This window comes from Zasmidium cellare (assembly GCF_010093935.1).
Source record: "Zasmidium cellare ATCC 36951 unplaced genomic scaffold M409scaffold_60, whole genome shotgun sequence".
NCBI lineage: Eukaryota > Fungi > Ascomycota > Dothideomycetes > Mycosphaerellales > Mycosphaerellaceae > Zasmidium > Zasmidium cellare.
In genome coordinates, this window is record NW_022987004.1 from 60,452 (window position 1) to 85,486 (window position 25,035).

Below are 25,035 nucleotides of genomic sequence, written 5' to 3' on the forward strand. Positions count from 1 at the left end.
ACCATGTCTCTCACCCACGACGACCACATCCACTACCTTCAACTCGCCCTATCCGAAGCACGAAAGTCACCACCGAAGCCCACGAATTTCTGCGTCGGCGCGGTCGTCATCTCGCCCAGCAAGGCTCACGCCAATTTCCAGGGCACTTGCTCAACTTGCGATCCGAAGATTCTTACGACAGGATATACGCTCGAGTGTCCTGGAAATACGCATGCCGAGCAGTCTTGCTTCATAAAATTGGCGAAGGAGTATGGTTGTGAAGAGAGCAGTTTAGGAGAGCGATTGCCTGAGGATGCGGTGCTGTATACCACCATGGAGCCGTGCAACAAGAGGAGCGTGGGGAATACGCCATGTACGGAACGTATCCTGAATTTGAAGAGACAGGATGGAAGTCAAGCGGTGAAGACGGTGGTAGTCGGTGTTACAGAGCCCGAGACATTCGTTGGAGTCAATGAGGGCAAGAAGAAGTTGGGGGATGCTGGGATTCAAGTACTGCACATTCCTGGGCTCGAAAAAGACATTCTCGAGGTGGCTACAGCAGGGCATGAGAAGCAACAAGATGGCTGAGGGGACGGCATGGAATATCAACGGGAACTGAAGCCTCCCGAGAGGTCGCGGAAATTGTCATCGTTGATTCGTCAATCTATGATACATATCATGCTATACAATGACCCGAAAGAGGTGGTGTGAGGTGGAATAGCAATTCCACAAACTAGTTGCCCCTCTTCGCATCTTCCTCCGCGTTCTTCGGCACGCCGACAAGGTTGGGCACGGTCACGGCGTTCAGACGACGGAAAGCCTGCAAGAGAACAAGAATGGTCAGCAAAGGTTCCACAACATTAGATGCACACAAGAAGATGCATCCCTCACCCTCCAAGGCGTGGTCTCCCAGAACAAACTCCAAAACGAGAATGCCCAACCTTCGGCATATTTCATCCACCAAAGCGGGTTCAGCAACTGGAATACGGAACTCACATTCGTGATGCTGCTATCTGGCAGCTTGCCGTCCCACTTGTCCTCCACTTTCGAGATCTTGTCACCGTCCGTGTGGATCAGAACCTTGCTCTGGATTGTTTGCTCCTTGTTGATGCCTTTGACAACGTAGCGTGTCTTCAAATCCAACTCGATTGGGTTACCCGCGTTGGTGACTTCATGATGGAGTCTCTCGATCTCAGAGAATGCTGTTTGCAGACCGTACCATTGTGCTTCGAACTGCTTGCGGCCTCTGGAGATGGTGATTGGGTCGACGAACTCGCCATCGTCTTTCCAGAGCTGGAGCTTGGCCAGGGATGGTCGGCCAGCGAAGAGGTCCAAAACGCTGCCGACAAGAGTCTTCTGGTTGGCGGACAGATCGACACCGGGTGCCGTCTTGATGTTGGTATTCTCAATCTTGAGCTCGCCAACTTCGGTAGATGCCATTCTGGTGTTGATTGTATTTGATTCCCGTTGTGTAAAGGTAAATGTAGCCGGGTTGAAGTTGTAGCTCGTAGCAGGAACAGCTCGAGCTTGGGTCAAAGTAGGAGTGCTGAGACTACGAGAGAACTGGGGTCCGAAGGGCCGCATTTACAATGGATTTTCCGAGAAGATAATCTTCTGGGAATAGGATCAACAACTGGCTCTTTTTGTATTGCTCTACGGCGAAAATTGTGCGGATGTTATAAACGACTTTGGATGGCCATCTTCAATTCTTTGTCGAATCGACTCGACATGATGATGTCACGGAAATCTTGCCTCACTGTGACGCGAATGCCACGCGCCAGAGAGGACCCTGGATCTTGTCTGGATCCTTCTATTGTCAGTTCGGCGACAACAGTTGGTGTCGATATTACAACCACATGTGAGTCTTGTGCCTCCATGAGTCTGAGCAGAGGGTCATCGTATCCAAGTGCATGCCTATGCAAGTGAATTCCATCAAGTCAATTCATGTGGGGGCTGTTTGGACGATGTAACCGATCCAATGGCACATCATCACTCAAAAAGACACCAAGGCCGAGAATCAATCAATTGATTTTTCGTTTGTTGAACGACTAAGAATGCTGTCGACCATTTAGCTCCGTCTTTCGTCTGTGCCCTTGCTTGATCCCGTCGATGCAGCCTTGGCAACATGCAGCTGACAACGACGAAGACAGCAAGAGAGCAAAAAGAGCACAAAACTCACTTGGAGTCGAACCAGAACGGCGCTAGGAGCGATCGTTCCCAAGGTTGAAAGTCCAGTCCGGACCCTCAAGCTACTTGTTCTAACCCCTGATATACGCTCCGCTCACTACTGACGGAATCAATGAGAGAACAAACGATCGACCAAAGGACAGAACAACCGTCAACGCCAAAGATAGAACCCCAACTCCAAGCATCTCCAATCCCTCCAATCCCTCCATCCCGACTAACGAGTCCGAACTCTCGTCGACGGCCTGGTCTCCACTGGCGGGTGCTTTTCCGTATCAGGACACACTCCGTAGCTAGTATCCAGGTCCATAGACATCGGCTCATGTGCCGTCGTGCAAAAAGTCGGTGGGTTCTTCTGTTTGGCTATGGGACACATTTGATGCATGACTTGGAAATGTCCGCATTTCTCCCAGGTTACGAGCGTTGCGTAACACATTGTTGGTGCTGGGATTTTGTCAGTGAACGAAAATATGTACGTTTCGTTTGACTCACTGAAATTTGGCGTATAGTTAGGAAGTAAAATTAAGGGTAGGCAGGTGTGAAGATGAAGGGGTTCGCTGTCACTCGTAGTTCCTCCCAAGCTGTCGGAACTAAATACTCAGCCTTTGGCAAAAGGACATTGTAGTTTCGAACCACCGCGATGAAGTCCGTTCATATGCAAGGGTGAAGACGGAAGCTTCGTTTCTAGCACACCCCTGTCCGCTAACAACGACACTAGTGCCAGCAACATTGCCGTCACTTGATAGTGCAAGAAGTTTGGATGGAATGCTGGACTAGCAGAAGTTGGCATCCACATATCTAGACCTACTGCACGGCGGACAGAGCTTTCATTGGACGCCACTGGGTTCGACGAAGGCTCGCGTGGTGATCGGCGGCCACGAGAGGACAGTACCGCATCATCCTCCAATATGCAGGCCAGACGATTCCTTATAATAGAGTCGGATGCCATTTCATCCGAAGAGCCTCACCGAGTCTCGGCCTCGTCGATCCGGCCCGATATTTTGTGAGGGCCGGAATACATGCTCACGCCGTCGAGCTCTGCCGACTGGGAAATTCTTGAGGATACGCTTTTGACAACTGCCTTCGATTGAGCAATGTAGAGTCCGTGTCTGTATTTCGAACTTGCAGCTGTAATTTTCCCGTCATGTTCATGCTGCTTTGTCTACTTGTCAACAGCTTGAGTAGGTAGTAACATCACTAGATTGTTGCACCACTCTCCTCAGGGCACAATACCCCGTTGAATCATCTCTCGCCACAGCAGCCATCGAAGGATCCAATTGTCATCGTCGTTGGCTCCGCCACCGCGTTGGTACACTGCTTTCAGCTTGTCAGACGAGAGTTGATAGATCCTCCGAGTCTCACTCCTGACGGCTTGCTCAGTGATTGTTGCCGCACCTGGCGGTTCTGGCTGTCCCGACGGTCTTCCAATGGAATTCGCTGCAGGTGTAGGTGACGCCAGGATTCTTTCAATGCCGGAGGAGGCATGGATCTGATGGGTTTCTGGTCAGTGCTGCCGTGCCGAGGGAATCAGCTGTACGTGCCTTCATCTGCTCATAAAGCTGTCTGTCGGCCTCGTTTTGCAGGACCAACCCACATAGATGTACGAATTCGACCTCCGAGACTGTCCGGCGCACACGCTGACTGGGGTTTGAATTCGACATCGCTGCTCTTCGGGAATCTCTCGCGGGGAGATTGAACGATGTCCAGAGATTTTGTTATTGATGAGCTCTTCGCAGACTTAACTTCCGGCAAAGGCCTGTAAAGGGTGGGTAATAGATGGAGAAGCGTAGGTTCGCGGTCTGTTTTCAAAATTTGCACCTTTCCAGGGGAGTAGGGTAGTCGATGCCGTTCCAGGTGTTGCACACGACTGGCGATCGCGGCATGGCGGCTTGCTGCTTGTCGACGCGCGTGGTGGTTGGTTCGTTGCATTGTGTTAATGCATGCGATCGGCACAGGCGCAGCTCGCTTATCGACTCCTATAGAGTGTTGCAGCTGAGATTTCCTCGAGCTGCCGAAGTACTCCGCTCATTCGTGAATTCGTAGGCTGGCGCCACAGCCGAATGCTATCAAATCAATCATGCGTCCCCTGACATGATTCGGGTTCTCGGGGCGGTAATGTTGGGGGTGCAAGCTAGGCTTCCAAGCGGTTTGTCTAAATCGTTTTTTAAGCCCTTACAAGTTCGTAATGGCGGTGTCCCCGGAGATGGCTTGGACTTGAGGTATGTCGAAGCTCTGTGGTTTCAGCAGAAACTTCAGTTGGTTCGGGGACACATCCGCATCCCAGCCGTCCAATGAAGGCCAAGCGTTTCCCTTGCGGAAGTGCCTTAACATCGCCTGTGCAGACTGCAGCCTTTTCGAGTTGGCCGGGTCTAGTTTCTGCATCATTTCGTCCATCGTGGACATCACGAGGTCGAAGTCGGCATCCGTGTGTGCTGCACATGCAAGGATTGTCAGTGGCCAGCGAAGCGCTGGGTTCCATGCCTCACAGACATTCTGCTCCTTGATGATTGCCATGGCTTTCGAGAGGTAGAGTTTCACTGTCAAGTCTGCTGGAGTAGCTGTGGGTCGCGATACCTTGATCAAGTGGATACGCTGGGCATGGATTGACACAAGGTATTTTGCTCGATACAGCTTTGCCATAGCTTTGTGAGACATGCTCAAGTAAAGCGAGTTGGCCTTTTTTTCTTGAGTGTCGAGTCGTTCCCAGAGGTTTTGGCAGGCGTCGGGGTGGGCGTTGGTCTGGTTCGCACCTGAGCCCTTATCATGGAGCAGTACATTAGTCGAGAACATGATCCGGTAGATCGCTTGGAAGTCAATGCCTCCAAGAAAGGAAGAAATTGCGTGGTCGTCTGTTGGGAAAAGGCTGTTGAATGACTCCTCCCAGTCGCTCGCAGCTTGTCCAATACCTTCATGAAACGGCGACAGTGTTGCGAAGTTGTAAATAATGCATTCTGCGCACATTCGGTAAGTATTCACGCATTCGCTGCTTTGGAGCCACGCTGGACGTTTCAAGCGACTGGCCAGCAGCTTGCGACACATCTCAAAGTGAGCTACAGATGCACTTGGATTACCGAGAGACAGAGCCTACCATGGTGTTAGTTCGTTCACTTGCAGATAGGATTACACCAAGACAAATACGTACCTCGAGCAATCCAAGAAACATAATAGAGACGATGGCAAAGTCCATCTCTTTGGAGTCTTCGCTCTCATAAGCCCGAGTATTTTGGAGCGCCGAGAGGCAACTTTGGTAGCTTTTGAGCGACAGCTTGTAGTATTCCTCGCCCATGTCCTGAAGGCCAAAGGCCGCGAATGCTACTACCGCCTCCCGTACCAGTCTACTCTGCGTGCAGAACCTCCCCAGCAAGGACATGCTTTTGAAACTTTTGTCCGCGAGGCCGTCAGACACTAACACGTCCAAGACGTAGGGACTTTCCAGACACAGCTTCTGCTCAATTGGGGTCTTGAATGCTGGATAGCCATTCGAGACGGCCGGCTGGAGTGATGAAGATCTGTTCCTCAAATTGGTGGGCGTGATATCGGCTTTGACTTGTTGTGCGTTTCTGCTAATGCAAGCCAGTCCCAGCCGTTGACAATGCGAGCATTTCGGCAGACCCTCGTCACATTTCTTCTTGCGCGCCAGACATGTCAAACATCCAGATCGAGACTTCAACGCGCTAGGGGCCATGGCCTTTGGGGCTAGAGGGGCAATTGTAGGAAGGTCGGATTTCGTCCAGAACGCAATCGTGCCTCTGACGGGAATGAGCGGGCTTCAGTGCGAACACAAGCAGGTGCCTCGTGATAGTGCCATCAGAGCACAAGGAATTCGGCGTGTTGATGACCTGATCTTGATACTCAAGACGTCGTAGAACCAAATGAGAATGTCTGGCAGCTCCAAAGCTTCTCAAGTTGCTCACAGCACGGCACAGTACTCAAGATTGCATGCAAATGATGCAACACGGGACTGCAGGAGTATCTGCAGTAGGCACAGCCTTTCGGAAACTCATCGAGATGTTGTGTGACCTGAGATGTTGTGTGACCTGAGATGTTGTGTGACCTGAGATGTTGTGTGACCTCAAGGTCATGGGCGATAGGGCTGATGGTCGCTTTCTGGTTGGTATCTACGCCAGCAAGTGAAAGGCATGACGATCCCACTCCTAGCCGAAAGTCCGGCGTACACATGGCGAAGCCGAGTGGGCAACTACCCATCGCAAAGCGTACGGACATGCTCGAAGAAGGAACCGCGTCACATGTTGACGAAGGACGGCGCGCTTGGACGAGTCGATGTCGAGCTGCATAAAGCCTGTCGGAGCCGCCCTCCCGAGCTTCCAGCCGCGATCCTCTGCAGCGCCATGACGCAGCTGAGAGACTTGTTTGCCGCTGTCTTCCAAATGCCCAGTGGCTACGTCCTAGCCATTGGCAGAGATGAGATGTTAACCGACAAGCCAGTCAACGCAGCGTCTTCCCATTGCGGTTTTACTCCTTGATTTCTCGTCCGGATGGCTCAATGCAGAGCGTGTATGCGGCGAATGGCTGTCATTGATTGAGTAGCAAAGTTTGAGTCATGTCGCTGTTGCCGCAAAAGGGATGAATAGTCGCTGGTTTTGTGAGTCGAGAAGGAATATTTGTCCCAAAGTGTTGGTCAAGAAGACGTGACGTCTCACCAAAGTCAGCCACGCTACTGTGTTTGTCAGAACCTTCGTTTGAGAATGAAAACCCGGGGTAAATCCTGTTTTTCACTGCTATAGGAACAATAGTCCGACAAATACGCAGCCAGAATGAGCTTTACGTGTGATTTAGATCCTGATTTCTGTGATCTACCCCGGTTTAGAATTCAAGGTTATCAAATGTTCTGACAAACACAGTATGCCGCTTTCGGCATGATCAATCAAACCGTCGTTGACTCACTCATCAATTTCCAGTTAGATCACCTTATCGATATCGATCATGACGCACCAAAGACATGGCATACTTGGCTTAAATTGTTCACGGGTGCTATTTTCTGAGCACCCTCAACCATGGAAACATCAAGACCGAAAACGAACCTCACCGACCTTCCGCCTGAGCTGCTCAACCACATCACTGGCTACCTACCAACAGCTTCCTCAATCGCCAGCCTCGATCGCACCAGCCGAAGCCTTCACGAGTTCGTCGAGAAGAATGCGTGGAAGACGTTCACACAGACTCGATTCCCCTCAACATGGCCGCAGCAGTCCCCATCCTACAAAGACACCGCTCGTTCATTAACGACATTATCAAAGGCGTGGGAGAAGCGGGCTTTCGTCGGCAGGTACACCGAACCTCGAGGGGACATCACGGCATTTCCGGGTGGAAAGCACATCGACAGATGGAAAAGACCGAGGGGCCAGACTATTGGCTTTACGCCACAGCTTGACGTATACGAAGAAGTTGGCGGAACATGGCGAGACAGGACGGAGATACTCGCATTCAGCGCCGGGGCTGAGGTTTGCATTCGAAGAACTAAGAGACAGCATGATGGAACAGAAATTGTGAAGTGGACAACTTACCGGCCTCACTCTGCTGCCGAAGGGAAGGACGATATCACAGCACTGCATCTTGTGCGAAAGAGCGAGGATGATCATCAAGGACTGCTCACAGGAACAGCAAATGGCGACCTCCAGCTGTTGTCTATACCGCGCGCGGGGTCTTCAGGGCAAGATCTTTCAATCTCCTACTTTGCCACAAACGGGCTGCCGGTAAGGTCTACCAGTCTTTTACAGGATGACAACCATCCACTGTTACTGGCAGCCAATCTTGGGGAAGCTAGGCTTGCGTTGTACAGTGTCGACCCAGGACAACCTAAGACCACTGCTTCCAGTCAAGTGGACATCCAACCGCCTCTGCGAGCTGACGGCAATCCAGCTTCAACCCATCGAGCCTGGGTAACAAGCTTCTTGTCGCCGTCGAGACTAGGCGTCGGTGTTGGACCGTCAGAAGACCCGATCCACATTTACACGATAGACGGAGCCGGCTTGTATCCGAAGGCACTGCGCAAGTTCAGCTTGCAGAACGACTTTGAGAAGTCATTTCCCCAACAAAAAACAACGTCGTCGGCCTACACTATTGTGCCATTGCCATCCACAGTCGGCTCTACGGGTGACGGCAATGTGTTCCTCTCTGGAGCGTACGACGGTATCATTCGCTTGCATGACATGCGCTCAAATCGCGATGTCGAGCAGACGTACGCAGCCGACGACAGTCCCATCTACAGCCTCCTCCCCCGAGGCCGCGAGAAGCTGGTGGCAGGCACGAGTAGGCACAACCTGTTGAAAGTCTTCGACATGAGGCTTGGGGCCAAATGCTACAGCTATCTAGACGCTAGTCCAGCAGCAGCTGGAGATCCAGGAATCATTGATCTTGAGAAAGATTTCAATGTCTTCCTACGCCCTAACAACTCTTCCTTCACTGTACGTGGCAGCAATAACTGGTCCCAGGGTCGGAATCGTCCCACGGAATCTAGTGTCTACTCACTCGCATCGCCATCTGCACACTCGCCCTACATATACGCAGGAGTTGAGAATGCGATCATGTCTTTGGCTTTTACTGAGATCCTCGACCCTCGTCCGGATCCAGTCTTCTTCGAACCATGGTCCGCGCAGGCAGAGTCTCGGCCAGGCTTTAACACTCGCGTGATCCAATCTAAGGAAGTTCTTGGGCTCGCAATGTACGAACAAGGCGCGAACATGAAGCTCTGTGTTCAGAGGAGTCCGTGGGAGACGTGGAGGGCAAATCCCCAGGGACGAAGGAATCGGAGAGAGCAGGGAAGGCTAGACGAGAGATGGAAAGGTGCAGCTGAGTTCGGGTCCTGAATTGCTGCTCAAGTCAATTGAGCGACATCGCGCTGTCCAGGACTCTGTGACGAGCAGACACACTTCAAGGGGTCCCATGATGAAAGTAGAATTCACCAACAACCATGAGGCCCTAATCCTCAAAATACTTCACATCCAACCCTCCCAACTCCCCCTTCGCCCTCCAATCCTCCAAAATCTTGATAAAAGCCGGGCTCCCACCCCCATAACTCGCATTCCTCCCCGCAGTCGCACTCGGCGTCCCCTCATTATTATAATACCCAGGCGTACACTCCTTCAAGAACGGCGCCCTCAACTTTGCCATTTCCAGCACCGTCGCAACCCACTCCCTCTCCGCAGCCTCCGTAGGCTCCACCGTGCGGATCTTCCTCTTCTCACATTCGCCGATCACGTATGCGAGGTGTTTCGCCTGCTCGCCTGTAACGTGCAGGAAGTTGGGCGTCAACGCCGCTTGCACGATGCTGACCCAGAAGCAGTTGGGGAAGTTGCGTGTGCTCCAGCCGTGGAGGGTGCTCGCGCCGTTCTTCCAGCAGTCGGTGATGCTTTGGTTGTTGCGACCGAAGACTTCCATGTTGGTGCGGTGGGACCATTCGGTGGCGAGCTCGAAGCCGGTGCCGTAGACGATGCAGTCGACTTCGTATTCTTTGCCGTTGGCGATGATGCCTTTCTCGGTGATGCGTTCGATTCCGAGGCCTTTGGTGTCGACGAGGTGGGTGTTGGGGTTGTTAAAGGCTTGGAGATATTCGTCGTGGAAGCAGGGACGCTTGCAGAGTTGGTTGTACCACGGTTTGAGACTTTCGGCGGTCTCCTTGTCTTTGACGATTTCGTCGCAACGTGCGCGGACTTGGTTCATCTTTTCGAAGTCGGCCATTTGGCGTTCGGCGGCGGCCTTCTCTGGGTCGGTCTCAGATCCGGCTGATCCCCTGGCGAGGAGCTTCTGTAGGATGTCGGTCCATCCGTCACGGACATGGTCGACTGGTAGAATGCCGCCGTTGACGATGATGTTGAAGTTATCCATTCGTTCCTTTTGCCAACCGGGCTTTAGGCTCTTTGCCCATGTTTCGTCTGTTTGTCGATTGCCTCTCACGTCAATTGACGAGGGTGTTCGCTGAAAGACAAAGAGTTCCTTGGCATACTTGGAAACGTTTGGCACAATCTGGACTGCAGTGGCGCCTGATGGAGTGACAGTCAGCGAAGACTATATGGTGCTGATCACTGCGCATACCTGTTCCAATGACAGCAACTCTTTTATTAGCCAGACCAGTCAGCCCACCTCCATTGTCTCCACCAGTATACTTGTAGTCCCACCGACTGGAGTGAAAGCTATGGCCTTTGAAGTTCTCAATACCTTTGACGCCCGGCAATTTCGGCCTGTGCAGTGGTCCTGCAGCTGGTATAACGAATCTTGCTTTGATATCATCGTTCCGGTTTGTCTTGACGGACCACAGGCCCGATTCTTCGTTCCATCTCAGTTCATGAGTTTCGGTCTGGAAGAGAGTCCGCTCGTAGAGTCCCCATCTACGGCCGATCATCTCGGAGTGCTTGAGAAGCTCCTTGGCTCTGGCGTACTTCTCAGTCGGCATGTAGCCGATTTCTTCTAGGAGTGGCATGTAGATATATGATTCAATGTCACATTGCGCACCTACATTCCTGTCAGCGATGGTAAAGTGCCACAACTTGGTGCCTAGATCTACCAGGATATCTGTGTTATTCGGTCAGCACGTGTCGAGAAATATCAGATTGACCAAGACTCACCTATTCCAATACCACGTCCCACCAAAATCCCCAGCCTTCTCGATCAACCGAATATTCTTCACTCCTTGTTCGATCAGTCGAACAGCAATCAGCTGTGCACCATATCCACCGCCAATGATAATGGCATCGACCTGCTCGCTGACAGGGTCTCGAGTGAAGCCGGGCTCGACCCATGGATCATCCAGATAATGGGCAAATTGGCCACGTTCTTCGACGAGACGATACTGGTTGATCCCGCCGCCATGTTGCAGTCGCTTGTCTCTTTCGGCCAAGTACTTCTCCTTGAGCTTTACAGGATCGAACGGTGGAGGGACCAGTTCAGTCTTGCCCAAGTCCGCTTCGAGGTTCACTTGTTCCTGCTGGGGGCCGAGCAGATCGACCTTGTTCAGAACTTCTGCGGTAGCCATAGTGTACAGTCGAAAGGTACCAGCGAAACTTTCAGGCCGAGTCGACACTGGATGTTTTTCTCGGATCGCAAAGGCGATCAGCCTGATAGTTCGGGCTAAAGTCGTGAGGAATACGAGAAAGGCAACTGAATTGGCAAAAGAGTGCAACTTGCGGTGGAGCTGTAAGTTTAGCAGTCACCACATTCCATGAGGCATAACATCCGAGCATCGATGGCCAATTTATTGCATTCTACATTACCTCGATGAGTGTGATCACCGAGGCATACTATGCCGTTTCTCACATTCGGGACGAGGAACCCCGCCCTGACGCAGCCGAGAGACCAGGTGGTATTGAAACGAGCTTATGGCTGGGTAAGGCATGTGATGTTGCTTGCTTGAGATCATTCATCAGCCAATGGCACAGTGCTCGGACTCGCAAAGCGATCCTGTAAGAGGTAAGCAACGCGCTCTCCACCTAGAGTTGACAATGGAGCGTGCGACTCGAATCAAGTCTCTCGAAGCACAGCGTCGCTATCTTTACCTCTCGCGATGAATTCCTTGCTTGACACCCTGCATTTCTCTTTGGCAAAGAGGCTGAAGCTGTTCGCCGAGCCGGACCATCGGACGGCTGTGGAGGTGTCGACGTCGTCGTTGCGAGTCGCATATCCAATGACAGGAGTCTTGTGGAACATCTTTGCGGATGAAGAAGGAGCATGAAGTAGTGCAGTCGATGCAAGGTTTTGATGATGTATGATATGACCAATCAAAGAGTGCCCAAAAAGTGCACGGCTAGGAAGGATGGAGGAGGTGTTGCGCTGCATAAAGATTTTCCATGGACGGGTCAGTGTACTCGATGCAGTCTTCTGTGTCTGCAGCGCATCTGGCTACAAATCGAAGCACCGGACGATTCGCAAACTGGTCGAGGGCTGGTGAAAGCTCGACGGCACATGCTGGCTTAACATCCATGCGTCCTTCATGTGCCCAAAGCATCGTTTCGGTAACTCCGTTGCATTGAGTTTAAGATCACAGCCTGGACATGGTTATTGCTCCGGCTTCCAAACCCACGGTGTGCACGAAATCGCCGTCTCTCACACCAAACCGTCAAGTGACTGTCGTTCTGTCGATCATAGCTCGAGCCGGGTGTACCAAAGCTCGCGATGGGCGCGGATGTTGCGTGCAGTGTACGAAGTATGTTTCGTAGCTCTCATGAGCGATATGGAATGGCTGGAACCATATCAGTGTACAGGCAGTTGAGCAACCAGCTCATTGGGATTCTTGCTTCGCTGGCCGTCTGCTTGCAATAGACTCTCCAGTATGCCCGCGGTCGTCAGCTCCTGAACCACCTGCCTAACCCACCATTGACAGTCTCGCCCTTCGATCTGGGATCTTTTCCCAGTTGCTGGCTTTTGATTGTTCGAGACGTTGTTCAGACTTGGGCCTGGAGCTTCGAGTTGAACGCAAGTCCGCTCAAAGACATCGCGTGGTTCATTGTCGACAAGGCCGCCTCCATCTTCGTCGTCTTTGCAGCTGTCGCGTCGAGTTGTGTCTTCCTCGGCCTTCGATGCATCTGGTTGAATGTGGGTGGCAGGTATACTGCCAATAGGAAACATGCGGGATCCAACACGGCGGTGTTTGCTCACATCGTACTCACGAATGAGTTCTAAGGCAAACCCATTGAGCCTGTCACCAGATACATGAACTCGTCGGCCTACAGTGGATTCCTCATGCGGTTTGCTGATCATATCGTAACCTTTCGAGTCTGGTATGAACAGTGACCAGTGAGCTGCGAAGAGTGGCGACGGAGGCACGAGCACATACAGCGTCGTACGGGGCTGTTCGTCCGCCATGTCGATTGGAGATTATTAACCGTGTGGTAGTCTTGTCAGGTAGGTATGCCATATAGCAAGAAGTCCCGCTCACATGTGGCAATGACGGCAGCGTCGCGTGAATGTTTGGAAGAACATGAAGCTGTTGCTTGCCTGAGGACAACAACATCGAAGTGCACGGATCATCTCTTGGCATCGAGCTGCGACATCATCCGCCTCCTTCAGCGAAGGCAACGCTGTTGTTTCTCTCCAAACACCATCAACCACCACCCATCCCTCATACAACGAATCGCCAAACCTCTTCTGGTACCGATAGAGAGGTCCCGCCAAGATGGCGCCCAATACCCCGTCGCTCTTCCGTTCGCGGGAGATGCAGCTCACCCAGCTGTACATCGCCAACGAAATCGGCCGCGAGGTTGTCTCTGCACTGGGCGAGCTTGGTTTAATGCAATTCCGCGACGTACGTACATACGAAAAGAGAGCTCGAACGAGATCATGGGAGCTTTGCGGAGGCTAATGGTCAACAGTTGAACCCGGAAACAACTGCCTTCCAACGCACCTTCACGCAGGAGATCCGCCGCCTCGATAATGTCGAACGCCAACTGAACTACTTCCGCTCCGAGATCGAGAAGAATGGCATCGAAATGCGCTCTATCTACGAATTCAGCAATCAGATGGCAGCCCCGTCTGCCTCTGAAATTGACGAGTTGGCAGACAGGAGTCAAAGCTTGGAACAGAGGATTCGCAGTCTCAATGAAAGCTACGAGACGCTGAAAAAGAGGGAGACAGAGCTTACAGAATGGCGCTGGGTGCTCAGAGAAGCTGGAGGGTTCTTCGATCGCGCTCGTGGACAAACGGAGGAGATTCGCCAGTCTGTGGACTCCTCGGACGATGCTCCGTTATTGCGAGACGTGGAGAATGCGAACGGCTCTGCTGAAGCTGGCCAGCAAAGCTTCAGCGTTATGAACATCGGCTTTGTTGCTGGTGTCATTCCACGTGAGCGAATGGGAGCTTTTGAGCGGATTCTTTGGAGAACGCTTCGTGGCAACCTCTACATGAACCAATCCGAGATTCCAGATGCCATCTTCGACCCAGAGAAGAACGAGGAGGTTCACAAGAATGTCTTTGTCATTTTCGCACATGGCAAGGAGATTATTGCCAAGATCAGGAAGATCTCTGAAAGCTTGGGCGCGGACATCTACAACGTGGACGAGAACAGCGAGCTTCGTCGGGATCAGATCCACGAGGTCAACAGTCGCCTGCAGGATCTGTCCAACGTCTTGGGCAACACCAAGCGAACGCTGGATGCGGAATTGACACAGATCGGACGTTCTTTGGCTGCGTGGCTGATTGTCATTAAGAAGGAGAAAAGTGTCTATCAGACTCTCAATCGCTTCTCGTACGATCCCGCCCGAAAGACTCTCGTGGCCGAGGCTTGGTGTCCGACAGACTCACTTGGCCTGATTAAGTCGACCTTGCAAGATGTCAATGACAGGGCCGGTCTCTCCGTACCTACCATCGTCAACCAGATCAAGACATCGAAGACGCCACCGACCTACAACAAGACCAACAAGTTCACTCTTGGATTCCAGACCATCATTGATGCATACGGCACTGCAAAATACACCGAAGTCAACCCTGGGTTACCTACGATCGTTACCTTCCCATTCTTGTTTGCTGTCATGTTCGGTGATTTCGGCCACGGAATCATTATGACTTTGGCAGCGGTTGCTATGATCACCTTCGAGAAGCCTCTTCAACGCGGCAAGCAGGACGAGCTTTTCGGAATGGCCTTCTACGGACGTTATATCATGCTGATGATGGGCATCTTTTCTATGTATACTGGCCTTATATATTCGGATGCCTTCTCCAAGGAAATCCCTCTGGCCCAGAGTATGTGGACTTGGGAGTTCCCTGACGGGTACGAGCCCGGCAAGACGATCATCACTGCAAAGCGAGTCGAAGGCTACACCTATCCATTCGGTCTGGACTGGAGATGGCACGATACTGACAACGATTTGCTCTTCAGCAACAGCTACAAGATGAAGCTCTCCATCATCATGGGCTGGGCGCACATGACATACTCACTGTGCCTTTCGTTCATCAATGCTCGCCATTTTAGGTCACCGATCGACATTTGGGGCAACTTCGTTCCGGGCATGATATTCTTCCAGGGTATCTTCGGGTACCTCGTCCTGACTATCATCTGGAAATGGTGTGTCGACTGGTACGCGATCGACCAGCAGCCACCAAATCTTCTGAACATGCTCATCTACATGTTTTTGTCCCCCGGCACAGTCCAGGAACAGCTCTATTCTGGCCAAGGCGCTGTGCAGGTCATTCTCCTCCTGCTTGCTGTTATCCAGGTTCCTATCATGCTCTTCTTGAAGCCGTTCTACCTGCGCTGGGAGCACAACAAAGCTCGTGCACAAGGCTATCGTGGCATCGGCGAGACGACTACAGTTTCTGCCCTGGACGACGATGAAGGCGAACATGCCAACGGAGATGCCAACAGACCAAGCTTCGCCGATAGCGATATTGATGGGGCCGTAATCACTCAGGACATCGGTGCTGGGGAAGGCGAGCACGAGGAGTTTGAATTCAGCGAGGTGATGATTCACCAAGTCATCCATACTATTGGTAAGCAATCTCGTTTCCATGTCACAAGAGCGATGCTAACGTTCATCCAGAATTCTGCCTCAACTGTGTCTCCCACACAGCCTCTTACCTCCGTCTGTGGGCTTTGTCTCTGGCCCATCAACAGCTCTCCATCGTGCTCTGGACCATGACGCTCAAAAACGCCTTCGCCTTCGAGGGTGCCCTCGGCATCTTCGCCATCTTCTTGGCCTTTGTTCTCTGGTTCGCTCTGACTGTCGCCGTTCTGGTAGTGATGGAGGGCACCAGTGCCATGTTGCACTCCTTGCGACTGCACTGGGTCGAAGCAATGAGCAAGCACTTCATCGGCGAGGGTGTGGCGTTCGAGCCTCTCAACTTCAAGGATATGCTGGAAGAGGAGTTGACCGAGTTGAAGTGAGGCGATGGATGATCATCGCTGATTGTTTTGTTTTGTAGTGCCGTATGTAGAAAATCACATTGTATAAAACCGACTCTCATCAAGAAGACTGCCGTGTCAAAAGTGTCCATTGCGTCCGACGAGCTCGATAGCAGCCTTCGTCCATACCCATCTCTCTCAGCCTCCTCAAAACACAGAATGACAAGTCGACAACACTGGTATTTCTTTTTGCGATTGTTGAGGACTTCGTCGCGTTTGTCGACGGGTTGGAAAGGTTTGTAAGTGGTGGATTCTGTGACTGGATGTTTTGGTTGATGAGGGCTTTCTGAGGGAATGGTGACTTTCATGGACGAAGGGGAAAGGAGAGCGGATGGATCATAGGTTTCAATGCAGGAGAATGATATTATTATTACTTTCTTCGTATACATCACGAGTGCTTAGTAAATCGCCGCAAGGACCAGACCATATCAACAAGGCCGCACTTTCCTCTCCGCCCTCTGCGCCATAAACGACTCTTTCCACTTATGTACATTCTGACAATGCCGTCTCACATCCTTAGGATACAGGAATGTCTTGCCACAGATCTCACAGATATGCGAGCGATCTTCATGAATCTTCTCGTGTTTACGACAGTCGCCTGCGTGGTCGAAGGTCTTTGTGCAGGAGGGGTGAGAGCATTGATAGCCTGAGAGTGAGTATGGGAGGCGACGTTTCCGACTCGTCGTTTGTGAGGTTGAGGCGATGGTGTTGGTGTCGGTGTCGGATGGCTGTTCGTCTGCGATCGTTGGGAGGGAGGAAGCTGTTGCTGCGAAGCTGTGCAGGGACGTGGAGTCGGCTTTTTTGTGTCTGCCTTTATGTGAGCGAGACGCTGATGATGTAGCGTGGGTGAGGAAAGAAGCAGTCGAAGGGTTGGTCGTTGGCGCGGAGTAGCGGCTACTGTTGGTACTGGTGGCATAGGTGTTGATGTCTGAGTACTCAGAGTCAGAGATCGCCTCGTCTTCGGATGGAGTGAATATGCTTGGAGTCCGGCTTTCAAGTTTTGGCCTTCTTGTGGAATCGACTGTACTTGTGACATCCATCTTCTGGGCTAGAACGGCATCGAAGTTGGCTGGACTTTGCCAGGGAGACCAGAAGCAGTCCTTGAATACTGTGTAGTCGCATGTTATTGTGGAGACACTCCACGAGGGTGTGGTCCCATGTACTGCTTCGAGGACGACTGCAGCGTCGGCCGGCTGCTCGAAAAATAAGTGTATGGAGTTTCTGGCCGCCTCTGTCTCATGTTCATCACGATGTACAAGAACTGGAGCCGGTAAGCCTGCTTGTTGTAGCCACGTTGCAAGTGCTTCGCTAGATGTGTCCCCGGCGTCTCCATGAAATGCGATGATCCTTGGGTCTACGACACCCTCTGCCCACTGCTTGCGTCCTGGATTCCAGTGATTCAAAACAGTGGACGGCTTCAAGAGCCGACACTTTAGAATCAAGACTCGTTTGTATCTCCCACATCCAAGACTTGTATGGCTCAGTCTGTACAGATGTGCCATGGCGTGAATCTTGCGGCGTTGTTTCGAAAGCAGTGGTGGAGTCATCAAAGACACGCGTTCGTTCTGTGCTTGAAACCGCCTCAGATGCCCCTTGAATGAGAACTGCCATTCTTCATCATCGTCGGCCGCGGTCCACGAGCAGTCACTCTCTGGATCATCATTGGAAGCCAACTGAAATGATTGCCCGCGCGGATAGAAGATATTGATCGCATCTTCCAATTTGTCTTTATTCAGGGGCAACTCCAGTACCAAGTCGAATTCCCTCAGTTCTTCGATGCCTTGCAAGCCCGCAGTGATGGCCAAGATCGGCACTTCCAAGTCGCTAGAACACGCGGCTCGTATGTCTTGAACGAGAGTATTACTCGGACTTTCGAGCCCAACGAAGATAAGATCAAAGTTGATGCCATTTGAGAGGTATTGCAGCGCTCTTTGGTCTGTTCCTGCTACTATCGCTCTGCAGCCGAGTCTGGAGAGCATGCGCTCTAACTTTCTTTGAGTCTGGCTATTCTCCTCGCGGATCAGGATCTCAAGTGGACCCATGGAGCCATTCACCGGAGTGCGTCGTGGCTGTGGAGGTGAGTCTTGCCAATGCATCGAAGAGCGAACCGCCGCTTCTTCTTCACCGAGCTGCTGTTCCAAGTGCTCTGAGCATACGACCTGGTCGAGGACATGATCGAGCGTGCTGGTTGCGTTATAATCCATCGGCCAAAATAGCTCGTCGAATCCCAGGCTGTCCAAGCCTAGGTCGTCGAAGGCGAGCAGATCCGAAGGCTCTTGGTGAGCTCTTTGCGTAGGTTGTGCCATTGTTGCGGGAATAACAATACGATGGGTGCGGGCTCTGGCGGAGAGGAATGATTCCAAAAAGAAGCTGAGAGCTTTCCATGCGAGACATTGGACTTACTATGCTCGTCGAAGGAGATGCTCAGGCCAGCCATGTGCTCTTCGAGCCGCCAGAAGGAGCTGAAGCTGGCGGCCTCAAAGACCAGCTTCGATTGGTCTGCCCCTGTGGATCTGCTCAAGTTAGCTCGAAAAGTATTCTGCAGTGATGCCTGGGGATGGCGATGTTCGAATTGGCGTCAGCTGGTGACTGAGACTATTTCGAGAGTCGAGTGAATGTGGAAGTGGAAGTGTCGTCACACGTGACACATGTGAAGGCCGGCAAACGCTCGGACCACTCCCCGCAAACGCGACCTGACGCGACTTTGATGACTTTCGCGACAAACAACACCTCCTCCACCCAACAACCGCCGCCGCTCTACAACACAGTCACCCACCGCCCGCATGCAATCACAATAGATTGAGGACCTCATTTCGAAAGCGCCAGCGAAGGCGCGACAACACACCTACCCCGACTGCGTAACTCCGCCAGCGAGATGTACATCAAGCAGATCATCATCCAGGGCTTCAAGTCCTACAAGGACCAAACCGTCATCGAGCCATTCTCGCCCAAGCACAATGTCATTGTCGGTCGCAACGGCTCTGGCAAGAGCAACTTCTTCGCCGCCATCCGTTTTGTCCTCAGCGATCAGTACACCCAGCTCAGTCGCCAGGACCGACAGGGTCTGCTCCACGAAGGTGCCGGATCTGCAGTCATGACGGCCTACGTCGAGGTCATCTTCGACAACAGCGACGAGCGCTTTCCCACAAACACCCCAGAAGTCATTCTACGACGGACGATTGGTCAGAAGAAGGACGAATACAGCTTGAATCGCAAGAACACCACAAAGCAGGAGGTCATGAACATCCTGGAGAGTGCAGGCTTCAGCAAGAGTAATCCGTACTACATCGTACCCCAGGGTAGAGTCACGGCCATCACCAACATGAAGGACGCCGAGCGTCTGAAGATGCTCAAGACTGTGGCTGGTACTGAAGTATACGAAAGCAGGAGGACTGAGTCGCAGAAGATCATGGAGGAGACGGAACACAAGCGAACCAAGATTGACGATCTGCTCAAGCACATTCGCACGCGATTGGGCGAGCTTGAGGAGGAAAAAGAGGAATTGCGCGCTTTCCAAGACAAAGATCGTGAGAGGAGATGTCTAGAATATACCATCCACCACAAAGATCAAGAGTCCATCGAAGAGCAGCTTTCTCGGCTCGATGAGTCTCGAGACGGTGGCGCCGACCAGCAAGATGACAACATTGAAGCTTTAGCCGAGAGCGAGAAGGAGCTGGACTCAATTGACGCACAGATTACAAGCTTGCAGCAGCAGATGCGGCTTCTCACGCAGGAGAAGAACCAGTACAAGGAAGACCGTATTGAGGCGGCAAGGAACAAGGCCAAAGCAGAGTCAGACTTGCAAGCTCTCCAGGACAACCAGCTCGCAGCTCAGCAGACCCAAGCCCAGTACGCCAAAGACCTTCGCGAAGTGGAAGATCAAATCGCAAAACATGAGGCCCAGCTTGAGGAGCTTCTACCACAATACAACACCAAGCGAGAGGAACAGCGTGCGGCAAAGCAGCAACTGGACGATGCTGTAGCGAACGTCAATCGTCTGCTAGCGAAGCAGGGTCGCCAGAATCAGTTCAAAACAAAGAAAGAGCGAGACGATTACCTGCGAAGAGAGATTGCTACGGTCCACGATTCCATGGCAAAACGCAAAGCCATCAACATGCAGATCACAGAAGAGATTTCTGACCTTGAGTCGGAAATTGGCCAACTCGACTCGGACATGGAAGAGCTGCGCAACCGTATTGACAATCGCGGCGATGAGCAGCAGAACATATCTGGCGAAGTTCAACGAGCTCGAGACGAGAAAGATCGTTTGCAAGACCAGCGAAAAGAGCTCTGGCGAGAAGAGGCCAAGCTGAATTCTGTCATCGGAACCGCTCGAGAGGAACTCCAAAAGGCCGAACGCTTTCTCGGTCAGATGATGGACCGGAACACGCAGCAAGGCCTCGCTTTCGTTCGACGCATTGTACAGCAGGACGGTATTGAAGGCGCGTATGGTCCAATCGGCGAGCTCTTCGAATGCCCTCCCAATTACAAGACTGCGGCCGAAGTGACAGCTGGTGCTTCACTCTTCCACTACGTTGTGGAGAACGACAATATCTCCGAGGAGCTCATCAAGCGACTGTCGAAGGCAAAAGCAGGTCGTCTCACCTTCACACCGCTGAATCGTGTCAAGCCCAAGCCTGTTGAAGTGCCCAAAACCAGCGATGCCGTCCATCTCATCGGCAAATTGAAATACGATCAAAAGTTCGAAAAGGCCATGCAGCAAGTCTTTGGCAGGACTATTGTCTGTCCAAACTTGCAAGTCGCTGCCCAGTACGCTCGAAGTCACTCACTCGACGCTATCACTCCCGATGGAGATCGATCTGATAACAAGGGCGCTCTTACTGGTGGCTGGCACGATTCTCGGAACTCTCGAATGGACGGTCTGGCTCAGTACAAGGCCAGGCGTGAAGAGTTTGAACGTGCCGACGGTCGTCAAGATGAAATCAGTCGCGAGCTGCAAAAGATTGATCAGAAGGTGACGAAGGCTATGAGTGAGCTGCAAAAGATCGAGCAGAAGCGTCAGCAGATCGAAGGTGGCTATGGTCCGCTCATGGATGAGCTACAAAAGAAACAGAAAGAACTTGCGACTCGCCGTGATGAACTCGACAAGAAGCATCGCCAGCAAGAACAGGTCGAGGACTTACTCAGTGCATTGGGCAATCAGCTTTCCGGTTACGAGTCCGAACTGGCAGCAGACTTTAAGAAAGCGCTGACCACCCAGGAGGAGCGTCAACTGGATACACTCCAAAACCAGATTCTCGATCTAAGGAAGCAGTATACTGAAGCTAAGACTGCTCTGGCCGAACTTGAAGGCCAGAAGCAAGAGATTGAGGACGTCCTCAATGTGAACCTTCGACCACGACTCGCGCAGCTGCAGACTCTGAACATGGAATCTGATGCTGCTAGAAGCGGCAACAGCAATGTCCTTCTCAAAGAACGCAAGTCAGATCTGAAGCGTGCCACCAAGCTCCTCGACAACATCGACGCCAAGCTCGGCGAGATCGACGAATCAATTGAGGAGCGACAGCAGGAGCTACAGAATGCCGAATCTAGCCTGGCCAGCAAGAGAGCTGAAGTCGAGAAACTCGAACAGGCTATCAGAAACCACCAGAAGCATGTCGAGAAGAGCGCACAGACTCGTGCACGTGCGACAGAACGCTTGGTCGTTGTCCGTCAACAGATCAGCAATCTCGGTGTCTTGCCAGAGGCTGCTTTCACCGCTCAATATACAAAGATGAGCAACACCACGGCCACTCAGAAACTCCACAAAGTTCAAGAGTCGCTCAAGAAGTACGGCCATGTCAACAAGAAAGCCTTCGAACAGTACATCCAATTCGAGAAGCAGCGAGAGAATCTTGAGAATCGTCGAAAGGAGCTCGATAACAGCGACGCTTCTATTCGGGAGCTCATCGATGTGCTCGACCAGCGCAAAGACGAGGCCATCGAGCGTACGTTCAAGCAAGTCAGCAAAGAGTTTGCCAGCGTCTTCGAACGTCTTGTCCCTGCCGGAAAAGGCCGACTCATCATTCAACGCCGGAGCGATCGCCAGGCGAACGGTGCTGCAAATGGCGCCGACGATGAGGACAGCGATGAAGAGGGACACAGATCCAGCGTGGAGAATTACATCGGTATCGGTATCTCCGTATCCTTCAACAGCAAGCATGACGAGCAACAACGCATCCAGCAGCTCTCCGGTGGTCAAAAGTCGCTCTGTGCGTTGGCTCTTGTCTTCGCTATTCAGTTCTCCGATCCCGCGCCATTCTACCTCTTCGACGAGATCGATGCCAACCTAGACGCACAGTATCGAACGGCGGTCGCGCAGCTGCTTAAGGAGTGCTCGCAGACTGGACAGTTCATCTGCACGACGTTCCGGCCGGAGATGTTGCATGTCGCGGAGAAGTGCTATGGTGTTAGTTACTTGAACAAGGCCAGTACCATCGATGTGGTGAGCCGTGATCAAGCGCTGGACTTTGTGGAGGGACAGATCAGTGGGAAATAAGGAGATGGAGATGTGATGTCTTTGCTTTGGGATGAGCGAGGCGTTGCTTATGGGAAAGGAAGCAAAGATGCGATACCCTGTCGCGTTGCTGCTTCGCGATGGCTATGTATTCTACAATGGGACTGCTTGGAATCATTCTTCCATCTCATCGAACAGATGAAGTTGTCGTCGTGAAAGTGGTCCGAGCTTCTGATGACTACTCGAGTAGCGCCGACCTCACGTCCTCGTGGCCAGATTTCTTCCATTCCGCGATTCTGATGGGGTAACTTTTTCATCTTTTTCTCAGAACACCCGGCACCACCTACTCTTCGGGTCTATTTCGACGAAATGCCGTAGCTACCCATGGCGCTGGTAAGCAAGTAGATACGGTTGCTAAACCTTGGTGGGTTTCCTTTCCTTTCTCCATCTGGGGTCTCCAAGATAAGGAAAAGATTTTTCCTACTGAGCTTCTTTGTCGTGTCTACTCTCTTTGATAAGAGAGCAATCTCACCACACTGCCGAACGAGCATCTCCACTGGTCAGACGACACTCTTGCGACACGGCCATATCTTTTGCGATATCTCAATATTGACGGACATCCCCGCGGTGCGACGACCGTCTACGCCATCTGGACATAGTATCGCATATCTGTGGTCTTCTATCAATCAGGGACAAGATGGCATCCGGAATCTATCGCCTCCTCTCCTTCGTCTCGGCGAACCGAGAAAGATACCAAAACCGAGCGATGGGAGCGAAAACCAGTAGCAATCATCCCCAAGACACATACGAACCCTCTATCCTTCTTATCGTCGCCGGCGGCACGATCTGTATGCAAGATTCGGAGGACGGCCTCGTAACATCGACATTATTCCTCGATGAATGCCTCTCTGCGAAGCCGGTCTTTAATGACGGGACGCCTTGCCCAACCTATCGTGTGATCGACGAGCACGGGGTGGAGCGCGAAGCGCCGAGTTTACGCTTACCACGCGACCGTAATGGCGCGAACGTGAGGTGTACTGTGCTTGAATTCAACCCGCTTCTGGACAGTTCGACCGCACATTCACCGACGTGGAATCAGCTCGCGCGGACGGTGCGCTCCAACGAGGCCAATTTCGACGCGTTTGTGATTTGCCATGGCACGGATACGCTCGCGTATACTTCTGCAGCGCTGTCTTATATGTTGATGCCAAACCTGGATAAGACGGTTGTCCTCACCGGAGCCCAGAGGAGTATGTTCTTCGCGGATAGCGATGGTTCCGATAATCTACTCGGCTCGATTGTGTTAGCAAGTCACCTGCGCATCCCAGAAGTCTGTGTGTATTTCGGCCACAAGCTCCTCCGCGGGACGAGGATAACCAAGATCAGCGCTTCCAGCTACTCAGGCTTCGAATCACCCAACGCCGGTCCGCTCGCAACAGTCTCAGAGACGGGTATCGTCGTTCACTGGGACAATCTCCAACACCCCGAACCCAACCACGCCACCAACACCTCCTCTCAACCCAAGCATTCAAAAGCCCTCGCAGAGATGAACAGCGCCTCCGTCGTGGTAATAAAAATCTACCCCGGCCTCACGCCCTCCCTCCTCACCACAATCCTCACCACACCCTCCATCCGCGGCGCGGTGCTGGAAACCCTCGGCGCGGGAAACATCCCCCTCGACTTAATCCCCGCGCTGCAGAGCGCTGTAAACCGCGGCGTGATCATCGTCAACGTCACACAATGTCTCCACGGATCGGTCTCTTCGGCATACGAGCCCGCGCGGAAACTCGTCGAAGCAGGCATCCAACTCGGATACGACATGACGACCGAGGCGGCGTTTACGAAACTCGTGTATATCCTCGCAGCACAAGACAAATCCTCCTCCCCGGCAGAGGACTTGAGGGGCATGGTCTCGAAGAATTTGAGGGGAGAATTGACGCCGCCGGATTTGGCGATTGAGGGGAATGGCGGGCCGTTGAGTATTGCGCAGTTGCCGATAAGGTATGAGAGGACTATGAATGGGGGGTCGGGGCCGGGGATGGGGCATTTGAGTTTGGATTTTGGGGTGAGGCAGCATTTGTGAGAGAGAGTAGATAACCGGGATACCGCGAGGACTCGAGGAGGTATAGTATGCAGATCTGTTTACCGGTAATTCTGAGCGTCTCCTAAGCCCATGCTCACATGTGAAAAGGTGTTGCATTTCAAACACCGACCTGGGACAATAAAGCAGCCATCCTCGCGAGGGCTTGCCGCAACTGAGACAGATGTCAGCCAAAACAACGACACAAGCGCCTGCCAGTATCCTGTCTGTCATCCTTACTATACCATAGTGCCGCTCAAGGATAACACAAGACCATCACAAAAGTCGATCGTCCCGCTCAATCGAAGACCCGAATCCCTTCGCTCGCGTCGCAAACCCGGGCAAATACGTTTTCTTCAAGGCGAGGAAATCGTCGGAAAAACGTATCTGCCTATCCACGGTATCCACGGATTCCTCCTACGGACGGATTGTCCTTCAGCCCCACACCATGAAGGATCAGCCTGGTCCCTTCGAGAGCTTCTTCGTCCT

At 52.3% G+C, this 25,035-nt stretch overlaps 9 protein-coding genes across 9 annotated transcripts; 4 read left to right on the forward strand and 5 right to left on the reverse strand.

Annotated features, from left to right (window-relative positions):
• Positions 1–3: 3 nt before the first annotated feature.
• On the forward strand, positions 4–567 carry M409DRAFT_30131 (uncharacterized protein; the record flags this gene model as incomplete). The annotated part of the gene is made up of 1 exon (XM_033809778.1): positions 4–567. The coding sequence occupies one exon, from the start codon at positions 4–6 to the stop codon at positions 565–567; it is 564 nt and encodes a 187-aa protein (XP_033660269.1).
• A 145-nt stretch (positions 568–712) lies between these two features.
• On the reverse strand, positions 713–1,419 carry M409DRAFT_60847 (uncharacterized protein; the record flags this gene model as incomplete). Its single annotated transcript, XM_033814593.1, has 2 exons — positions 713–799; positions 976–1,419. The coding sequence occupies 2 exons, from the start codon at positions 1,417–1,419 to the stop codon at positions 713–715; spliced, it is 531 nt and encodes a 176-aa protein (XP_033660270.1).
• A 961-nt stretch (positions 1,420–2,380) lies between these two features.
• On the reverse strand, positions 2,381–5,848 carry M409DRAFT_71052 (uncharacterized protein; the record flags this gene model as incomplete). Its single annotated transcript, XM_033819011.1, has 4 exons — positions 2,381–2,607; positions 4,029–4,155; positions 4,378–5,247; positions 5,306–5,848. 4 exons carry the CDS (start codon positions 5,846–5,848, stop codon positions 2,381–2,383), a joined length of 1,767 nt encoding a protein of 588 aa, XP_033660271.1.
• Positions 5,849–7,178: 1,330 nt separating this feature from the next.
• Positions 7,179–8,990, forward strand: M409DRAFT_71053 (uncharacterized protein; the record flags this gene model as incomplete). Its single annotated transcript, XM_033819012.1, has 1 exon — positions 7,179–8,990. The coding sequence occupies one exon, from the start codon at positions 7,179–7,181 to the stop codon at positions 8,988–8,990; it is 1,812 nt and encodes a 603-aa protein (XP_033660272.1).
• A 112-nt stretch (positions 8,991–9,102) lies between these two features.
• Positions 9,103–11,152, reverse strand: M409DRAFT_30135 (uncharacterized protein; the record flags this gene model as incomplete). Its single annotated transcript, XM_033809779.1, has 4 exons — positions 9,103–10,163; positions 10,216–10,632; positions 10,685–10,692; positions 10,746–11,152. 4 exons carry the CDS (start codon positions 11,150–11,152, stop codon positions 9,103–9,105), a joined length of 1,893 nt encoding a protein of 630 aa, XP_033660273.1.
• A 1,214-nt stretch (positions 11,153–12,366) lies between these two features.
• Positions 12,367–12,978, reverse strand: M409DRAFT_30136 (uncharacterized protein; the record flags this gene model as incomplete). The annotated part of the gene is made up of 1 exon (XM_033809780.1): positions 12,367–12,978. One exon carries the CDS (start codon positions 12,976–12,978, stop codon positions 12,367–12,369), a length of 612 nt encoding a protein of 203 aa, XP_033660274.1.
• A 310-nt stretch (positions 12,979–13,288) lies between these two features.
• M409DRAFT_30137 (uncharacterized protein) lies at positions 13,289–15,991 on the forward strand (the record flags this gene model as incomplete). The annotated part of the gene is made up of 3 exons (XM_033809781.1): positions 13,289–13,417; positions 13,485–15,597; positions 15,648–15,991. 3 exons carry the CDS (start codon positions 13,289–13,291, stop codon positions 15,989–15,991), a joined length of 2,586 nt encoding a protein of 861 aa, XP_033660275.1.
• A 446-nt stretch (positions 15,992–16,437) lies between these two features.
• On the reverse strand, positions 16,438–18,315 carry M409DRAFT_60853 (uncharacterized protein; the record flags this gene model as incomplete). Its single annotated transcript, XM_033814594.1, has 1 exon — positions 16,438–18,315. One exon carries the CDS (start codon positions 18,313–18,315, stop codon positions 16,438–16,440), a length of 1,878 nt encoding a protein of 625 aa, XP_033660276.1.
• Positions 18,316–23,163: 4,848 nt separating this feature from the next.
• M409DRAFT_71057 (uncharacterized protein) lies at positions 23,164–24,549 on the forward strand (the record flags this gene model as incomplete). Its single annotated transcript, XM_033819013.1, has 1 exon — positions 23,164–24,549. The coding sequence occupies one exon, from the start codon at positions 23,164–23,166 to the stop codon at positions 24,547–24,549; it is 1,386 nt and encodes a 461-aa protein (XP_033660277.1).
• Between the last annotated feature and the right edge of the window lie 486 nt (positions 24,550–25,035).